The sequence below is a fragment of the Haliotis rufescens genome, unplaced genomic scaffold (genome assembly GCF_023055435.1).
Source record: "Haliotis rufescens isolate VD_foot unplaced genomic scaffold, xgHalRufe1.0.p SCAF_95, whole genome shotgun sequence".
Taxonomy (NCBI): domain Eukaryota; kingdom Metazoa; phylum Mollusca; class Gastropoda; order Lepetellida; family Haliotidae; genus Haliotis; species Haliotis rufescens.
The window spans coordinates 504,728-514,064 of record NW_025964389.1 but is presented as its reverse complement, the minus strand read 5'-3'; the positions used below and the strand labels follow the sequence as shown (position 1 = coordinate 514,064).

General features: G+C 42.3%; 1 protein-coding gene across 1 annotated transcript; it reads right to left on the bottom strand.

Annotated features, from left to right (window-relative positions):
* Window positions 1–407: 407 nt before the first annotated feature.
* On the bottom strand, window positions 408–7,692 carry LOC124112637. The gene is made up of 7 exons (XM_046472768.2): window positions 7,604–7,692; window positions 4,968–5,180; window positions 4,372–4,423; window positions 3,168–3,349; window positions 2,172–2,344; window positions 1,043–1,235; window positions 408–547 (listed from the first exon to the last, which is right to left on the bottom strand). Exons 2-7 carry the CDS (start codon window positions 5,176–5,178, stop codon window positions 501–503), a joined length of 858 nt encoding a protein of 285 aa, XP_046328724.2. The 5' UTR covers window positions 5,179–5,180; window positions 7,604–7,692; the 3' UTR covers window positions 408–500.
* Between the last annotated feature and the right edge of the window lie 1,645 nt (window positions 7,693–9,337).

The window sequence follows — 9,337 nt, the reverse complement described above, 5'->3', positions numbered from 1 at the left end:
ATATGAAGTCATCTGATAACTTTCAGACCAATATCTGAAAATTCTGTACAATTCTAAAATTATCCTGATCTTGGCTAATGTATCAATGACGTAAAGACTTCCTTCTCACTGACTCATGTTTCTGAAAAGCCTGACACGGATCTTGACCTTGTGGCTATGACCTAAGAAGAGGCAAACACCAGACACGGTCGTTATAGCGAGTGTATTTAAAGTCGTGACAGTTTCAACCTTCACTGGCAAGAAACAAACACCAGACACGCTCGTTATAGGGAGTGTATTTAAAGTCGTGACAGTTTTAACTTTCACTAGCAAGAAACAAACACCAGACACGGTCGTTAAAGCGAGTGTATTTAAAGTCGTGACGGTTTTAACCTTCACTAGCAAGAAACAAACACCAGACAAGGTCGTTATAGCAAGCGTGTTTAATGTCGTAAAGGTTTTGCCCTTCACTGGGTACCACCGAGCTGTTTAACAATGGTCTGACCGGCGCTGGCAGCAGTCTAGGCAATGTTGTTGAGGGCTGGCTTAGCGTTCTGCATGGTCTGACCTGAAATACATGGCATGAACAGTGAAACATGTCATCAAAAATAGGATAGAACAATGATCGCAGATGTATGAACCCAAATAAGCAATGTGACTGTAAATAAAATGAAAAGCCATGCTAATTGCTAATATGGCCCTGTAATGATGGATCAACGTTTATCGCGAGGTCGAAGGTGCCAAGATTTCAGTAAAGAGTTACGTCCCTTAAAAACGCCGGGATCAGCAGATTATGGTCTGGAATTCTAAATATGATCCGACTATGATGTTTGTCTGTCAGCATTATACCCTTCTTGTTGGCTTCCGAACGCCTAACCTTTGAGTCTTCGGGCGTTTCTCAAACAATAACCTGGGATGGTGTGATATAACATTACTGAGTGAGTGACCTGGTTTAAGGCCGCTTTTAGTAATATCCAAGAAGTAGGCTACCTCACCGCCCGGTATAACTGTAATACTGAGAACGGTGTTAAACAGAACTGTCTCCTTGGTGGAGGAAACTTACTGAAGATGTCGGTCATGGCGTCCTTCATGGCATTGATGGCGTTGGTGCCGTGCTGTGTCAGCTGGCCGATCTGGGTGGAGAGGGCAGCAACATGGGGCTTTAGTTTGTCCCCCAGCTGGGAGAGGGAGTCCTTGGCAGCGCTCAGTAGGCCGTTAGCGGCGACGCTGAGAGCTGATCCTGCGCCATGGACCATCTGAAGCAAACATCACCTGCACTGAACACTCAGGGGTGAACGTTGTCGGTATAAGGTTTAGGGGTAAGAGGTAGGCATCCCCATGGACACCAAGAGTGGCCACCTTCTTGCTGATCTGTTTCTTAATGCACACGAATCGGAATTTCAGCTCGGATTGGCAAAATCAAAACAAGGCAATTTGGCCAAAAAGTTGAACTTGAGCTACGGGTATATCGATGATCTGATATCGTTCAATAACACTCAAATAGCCAATTCCCTTCCTCTGATTTACTCACGTGAATTGGAAATTTAAGAGTTTGAAAGATTTTGTTTTGATATCGAACAAAAACAATTCTTGTGGGTTATCGGCAGTCGTTGTTATATGAACCGATGCTATCGATATACTGACGTTTTAATAAGCAAGGTTTTGGGGCACCAGACATGGGCTTCGCACATGGTACCAATATAAAATCAAACCCGGACCTTCGACTGAACGAGCGAACGCCATAACCACAGAGCTACCCCACCTTTAATAAACATGATCATATATATACAAATATTTTATATTTTATAATCATAAAGTGATTTTTCGAGATACGTTTTAGCATCGATGACATGAATTACGTCCCTTGGGGTCTTGAAGTAGACTTAATTAAAACAATTCAGAACCATCAACATTATCCAAACAGAGCCAAGAAAGGTACACATGTTTAATGAAGATGCTGTCTTTCTGAATCAGGCCGCTTTCGTGGTCTAGAGGATAGAGCGTTAGTCAGGAGAGCGGAAGGTCGCTGGTTACGTCCGCTGCCAGCGTTACGCTGCCTGGCGTTCAGCATTAAGGGGATAACAAAGGACTGGTCAGCTCGCTGTCAATATACCGCGTATGAGTGCGGTATCCAAGTGGGCTAGCACAAAAGTCCGTTTAACCGCACATCAACCACGTGCTGAATCACATACCTGTGAAACAGAGTCGATGGCTGGCTTGAAAGCAGCTGCGATGGTGCTCCCCAGGGAGCTGAGGGTGTCTGTGATGACGTTGCGCTTCTTCAAACTGAACACAGAGTGGACGATTGTGGTAGCGTCTCTCTCCAGGGCTTGCAGGAACTCGCTGGACAAAGATGTGTGCTTGGCTGCGGACAGAATCGAGCTGTCATCGACATTTAAACTCTTATAGTGTCCACAAAGGTAAAAGTGTGGTCTTGTAATTGATAGTGTTATCGATGCATTAAACCCATTTGATAAACGTCGTATCAAATGGTAAATGACTCTAGTCTTCCCGGAGAACGGAAGGTCGGTGGTTCTATCGTCAGGCACGTCATACCACAAGGGTGGCCCAGTCGTCTAATTATAAGGTGCTGCGATTCGCTGTGCAGAGATGCGTCCCTTAGGCACACCAGAAACCTAGGATTGTGGGTTCAAATCCCGGTTCGCCCCGATTATGTTTCTAAGTTTGTCAGCACCTTCCCCTGCTCGTGGGTTTCACCGAAGTGGTAAACGTCTGAGACCTGCATCATTTCGGGTTTTCCTCACACATTAAGCTGACGCCGTGATATAACTGAAATAATGTTAAAAGCGGCGTTAAACCCATCTCACTCACTAACAAGACGTTAAAATATGATACTTGTTGTTACCCTGCCTGACGCTGGTCATTAAGGGGATAAAGAGTTGGGTAGCTCGGCAAACCGGCACAAATCCCGGACAAGTACAAGCAGTCAACACGCAAGCACATAATATATATAAGTCGATATAATATTATATAGTCTTGGACTCGACGTTAAACCATTGTTCTCTTCACCTCATATGCTATAGCTACATTTCAGACATTGCAAGCCTTGAGGTCATGAGTTCATAAACCTCGATATGACCTCGATATTCACGAATATCTCCTTGTTTGAATCACTACGGCGTTAAACAACATTCACTCACTCACCTACAAAACAATATGAAACCTACCAACAAGAGCCTCGACCTTCTTGAGAGCCTCTTCGGGGTGCATCTCGAGGTTCTTGAGCTGGGTGTAGATGGTCTGGATCTCTGCGAACACCTCGTCGATGACATCAGAGAACTGGGACGTGCCGAGGTCGAGAAGGTGGGTCAGCTTAGATTCCAGAGTTTTCACTTGATTCACGATCGCGCTGAAATGAGGATGAAGGAGTGATTAATGTAATGAATCCCTAAGGAACATGGGTCAGAATTGGTCCACAGCACTCTACTGCTTGTCAAAAGAGGGGACTAACTTGGAACGCATGGCCTGGCACCGTGATTTGGCTGGTGCCAACGTACCATAGGCCGCTAGGCGCTACCCATGATATCAGCTTATCCTTTAACTGGCTCAGATTTATTAACAAATAATCACCCCTGGCTATAAGTAAATATGCGGTTTTACTTTTATTGTTTCGAGTGGGATGCTCGAATGAGATGCTCTGTGAAAAGCTACTAATTCCATGTTCCCAGGCTTTATGCCATGACAATATCCGTACATTGGTATGATGGGTATTCATTCGGTAATTGATATTTTGGTCCAAAACAATTGTTTGTTCCTTCTCTCGCAGGAATTGTATACTGGCTGAAACACTATCTTGTCAATGGTTAGTCCCTACGGTAAAACTAGGATAGGAATATATGTCTGTTAAAATCCTTGTGTCGCCATCATGTACTTTAATCATGTAAGTGCATTTGGATTATTGTATTTCATGGTTATCAAAAATAACTGTTGTAACAGTGCTTATTTGGCATATATTAAATATAATAATTACCGTATTCGACGTAAAAGGCGCCCCGCTTTAATAAGCGCCCAAGGCGATATTTGTTAATATATTGGCTAGTGAACAATCCCAATTAGCACCCCTTCCGATTGATCAATGTACACAAGACTTATTTATTCGTGTATAATCCACACTCGTGTGTAATGTGCACCCTTAATTATGGGCAATTAAATTCTAGAAAATATATCTGTCGTGTGTAATATGCACAGACTTTTCTTTTGTATTATTAATGGCTGTCGGCGTAAACCACGAAAATTACGATCTTTCCACTCTGTTTTTTTTTCGTAACAAAATTATATTCTGATAAGAGCCTCCTATTTCTAACTTTGAGAGCGCCCTAGGCGCTCATTACGTCGAATACGTGATACTGATGTTTCTATTTCTTGACTTACGGCATGTCCCTTTTAATGTGGAACAGATCAGCGAACGCCTTGCCGATGAGATCTGGAATCAGATACAACACACAGTGAAATATCGTTATTCCGAACGTTATTCCGTACGTCGGGAGGATGGCGGTTCTGCCCAACACTACCACAGAGTCCATCGATGCACTGCATATTTAACTTAAGTAAGGTAAAGATACTGAAAATGAAGTGTGATTTTAAGAGTGCCTAACGTATGGACACCGTCTCCGTTGTCTAGTGGTAGGGCGTCCGCCCGGGGAGCGCTAGGTACGGGATTCGATTCCAGGCCGCGTCAAACCCAAAACGTTAAAATATTGTACTTGTTGTTACCCTGGCGCTCGGTATTAAGACGAGCCTTACGTCATCGTGTAATATTAACGTCACGGGGTATACCTACACTTGAGTACAGCTTGTAATAACACTGGTGTCGTGTGCAGACGGAGAACTCGATTGTAAGTATTTAGGTCACGTGTAATTTTAGGTGATCTAACCTTCGGGTATCGTTCGATGGCTTCCTTTAAGCTGGCGCTTAATAAAGCACTAACATATACACATATAAGCAATGTGAATCTATGTTTTCTTACCAGACAGGGTACCTTTGACCATCTGAACAGTGTCATTCTTCAGAGTCCCCAGCAGGTTCTTGCCCACAGTCGCAGCAAAGGGAACGAAGTCCTTCCCTGTCTCCTTGACCGCGCCACCAATAGTCTCCAAAGAGTTCTTGATGCCGTCAATAATGTTGCCTCCATTGGCCGCGCTGACGCTGAGGACGAGGACGAGGACGAGGACCTTCATGTCTGTTGGGGAGAATGCGGTTGATTAATGACGAGCAATATCCCAACACCTCCCTCCTTTGGTGTCTACATTTCACAACTTTTGAGGTACAATCGGGCTTGCTCATTTACAAAGAGCGCCATACGACTCTTGCTCAAAATGTGTTTGATCAGACAACATTCAAGGCCTTAGTGGAACATTTCAGAAAGTTTTATGACAGACATGTGGAGGACATTTCCAAATTTGACGCATCAGTGACAAAACTGAATTCCGATGCAATTCCTTATTTTGACTTGAACGATATGTACCCGCGCTTTTTAGGGTGAACAATTGACTTCTCTTTGCGTGTGTTTGTGATGGGTGCCACCAGTGGGGCAGGATCTTCTCACCTTTTAGTGCACGACTGGTATCATAACTTTTTGATAGTGATTCATAAACACCTGTTTCTAGTGTAGTCGGAATCGTACAACGGACTCTGCTTTTAGCAGAGATTTCTGATGGAAATAGTTGTGTCGCTTTTGTTGAAGTGCGTGAGTTATGTTGTACGGCGCAGTAAGCAATGTGCAACCTTTGTTCCGGTGTTCTAGGAATAGTCGAATTGGGTCAGCAAACACGTGACATCGCAACGACTCTAAACAACGTCGACGTCGTACCTTCACCAACAGTCACATCTCCTTACTATACACTGCCGGGCAAAAGAAAGTATACATCCATGTTCGTTTGTGGCTAATGATGATACAAACAGGAAATGGTTACCAGTATTCGTGGTGATGTATTTGATACGGGTATCATAGTTGTGTTCTGGACCTTAGGTTTGCAGTGTTTCGGGGACCATTGTCAGCCAAGTAACGTTTTTGATAAAGTTCAAGTTAAAGTTTTGGTCAAATCCATTTTTAGATGTGTACTTTTTAAATTTTTTACCTGCAGTTTAGTTGGTTCATATGACAGGTGTGTGTACTAGGGGTTTATTCTGCCCGGGGATCTCCAGAGAGGCTGGTAATTTAGGACTACATTTCTAAGATACACTTACATTTATATCCATATCAAGATGTGATTGCAAAACAAAGATGCATAATTATAGTGTTGTGTTTCAGGCTTGTGATGTAGTTCCACTCTACCAGCTTTTCTAATAAATTCAGGTCTCACACAAACGTACTTCCTGATAATCTGGAGTGTTCGTCGGCTCATAGAAATATGATTGTGATTATTGCTGCACCTTATGTCTCATTTTTATTTTTTGTGAGTTTATTACCGCTTTAAACAGTATTTAAACTGCATCACAATGTGTATTGCTTATTGAGATGCTTAGATGCTTGATCCCTTTAATCAACAATAATGAGTCACGTGTAAAATGTAACGAAACAGTATGATAAGTTGCCTGCAGGTATTCGCAAAGTTGCCAGAATGAACTTCAACACAACAGAACCGCAAAACACACCACATTTCCATGTCACCACAATATTTTAAGTTGTCAACGATCTCGAGGGGTATACGGCGTGATGTCGTCAATGTAGATCACACATATACCCCGAGGCATCGGCTGACAACGAATTTATCTTTCCCACATTCATTCATACAGGTCCGGAATATATGCCTGCAGTTTCGTAGCAGACGACGCAAAAGAAGAGAGTTACTTCCCTTTACCCAATGCTTTCGGATAAACATCGGTTCATTATAAACAAGTTATATAGGATGTGTTCCGATTGACTTCTTAGAGGGCTACATGGAACATACGTGCCCGTTCCTTAACCAGTCAGTAGCTAGTATTTTAAAAAATGTAAGGAAAGATAAGATATATATGATCTGAGAGATGGCGTTAGAGAGAATAGATCCTGAAGTCACTGAATATGAAACTCATTTATTTCTCACAGATGTTTTAAGTCACATTTTTTATAATAGACAATGCAACTTAAATGTACTGATGACCTTTGAACTTGACTGAAATCCTCAGATCTGCGTGTCTAAATATGAAAATGTTTTACAATTTGTTTTCCATTAAAACCTAAATAAGCAAATAAATACTGTCAATATCGTAACAGTTGCCATGTTAAGAATCGTATCCCCTGCCTTTCGCTTATCAATTCTACCCGCTTGCCATAACCGCGGATATTTTGGGATACAGATGACCCAGTCGTTTAAGGGGCCGTTATTCACTTTGCATAGTTGCGTCTCTTTGGCGTGCCAGGATCCAGGAATCGTGGGTTCGAATCCCAGATTATATGGCGATACATGGATGGTCAGCATCATACTCAACTCGAGTGTTTCACCAAAGTGGAAAACATCCAAGACCTGTATCACTTGGGCTTTCTTCTTACATGCTGTCACGACCTTATATAGCAGGAATACTATTCAAACAGGCGCCCAACTCACTCACGCAATCAATCACCGACGAATGTTATTCACAACTATCGTCTTTCATAGTAATGTAGTAATGCAAAAAACATACCTGGGAGCTTTGGATCTTTTTCTCAAGTCTGAGAGTAGTATCAGCACCAGAAATATATTAAGGTCGCGGGACTGGTCACGTGGTTGGTCAGTTTGATAAAAGAACAGTTCCACACCTCGAAGACCGAGGAAAAAACACATGGTGAAGGTGTGACTGTAGCCAGTGATAAGATTGTATTTTGGGATGATGTCGATGCTCTAACGTAGTGTCCTACTTTATACGCCAGTTGATAAATGGAAAACATAACAGCTAACATACAAACAACAAACAACACAACAAACAGTAGTTAGTACACACCACAAAATAATAATGATCAGCAGAAGAAATACGTTTCTTCTGCTGACGTCACTTCCTGTTGGTGCATTAGTTTTGTGGTGTGTTGATAACGTAGGTTTCAGTAAACATAAATACCAGTTGCTTCCTGTCTTGTATATAGGTTTTTTCTTTTTTGAAAGAAAATATTTTTTGAGAAATTTCAGGTGTTGTTCACTGGGTATGGTGGATATCCTGAAAACATGGAATGTGAAAAAAGAAATGTGGGGTTCCTTCTTTCAGAGAGCAACGCTTTATATCTTGGATCAGTGACAAAAAAAATATATTGATTCGCACGAGAAATCAAACCCGTGGATATTTTCGACTCGGTCTAAAGAATGATCACTTGTAGAGAGTTGGCTGTCTAATGTTGAGGTGTTAACGTTGGTGTACATGTTCAGTGCATGCTTCTCTTACTGTCATGATTCAGAGAGAATAATGTATCCCTTTAACTACCGTAATCAACAACTATCAGAAGAATATTTAACTTTAAAAAATCTAGCTGCTCTGTTAAAGTTATCAAGACTATCGGGTTTGTTTGTTTGTTTGTTTGTTAGTTTGTGTGTTGTTTAACGCCGCACTCAGAAATTTTACATCTATATGACGGCGGTCTGTAAATAATCGAGTCTGGACCAGACAATCCAGAGAATGACATCATAAGCATCGATCCACGCAATTGGGATACGATGACATGCATCAACCAAGTCAGGAAGCCTGACCCGATCCCGTTAGTCGATTTTTACGGTTAGCATGGGTTGCTGAAGACCTTTTCTCACACGGATATTATTGATAACCAAAATGTTGAGCACCTGATCCATGTGGGTATCCAATGGTGAACAGGGAGACGACTGGCAGTTGTGTTGTGGTTGTGGGTAAGCAGTGTTTCTTTGGCTCCAAACGTAACCTCAAGAAACAACTGAGCAATTTTTAGTCTCAGCATGCTTGTATCCGCTTCAACGGCCCAGAATAAGATAACGTGAACAAGGCATCACTATCGTGAGGCATGGGGCGGTAGGGTAGCCTAATGGTTAAAGCGTTCGATCGTCCCACCGAAAGCCAGAGTTCTATTTCCCACACGAGTACTATGTGTGAAGCCCATATTTCTAAAAGCGGCGTAAAACCGCTCACTCACTCATAAGACTTCTTTGACAAGGACGATTCATCGATAATATCACGACAATCCTGTCGGCCTTGATTTGTCTCTCTGGTTTTCAAGTATTGAGTGTGTTTGATTATAACAGTAAACATGGTGTGCATTTATTTTGACGTAACGCATTACGTTACGCATAAAATAACGGTCGTTGTGTGAATCAAGTCAGAGCAACGTGATCGCGGTTGCTGGAGTTGGATTTAGCGTTGTATAACGGGAGAGGACGCCCCTCTGTCCTGGATAGGTGGGAGTTTAATAAAAGTACTTCCTGA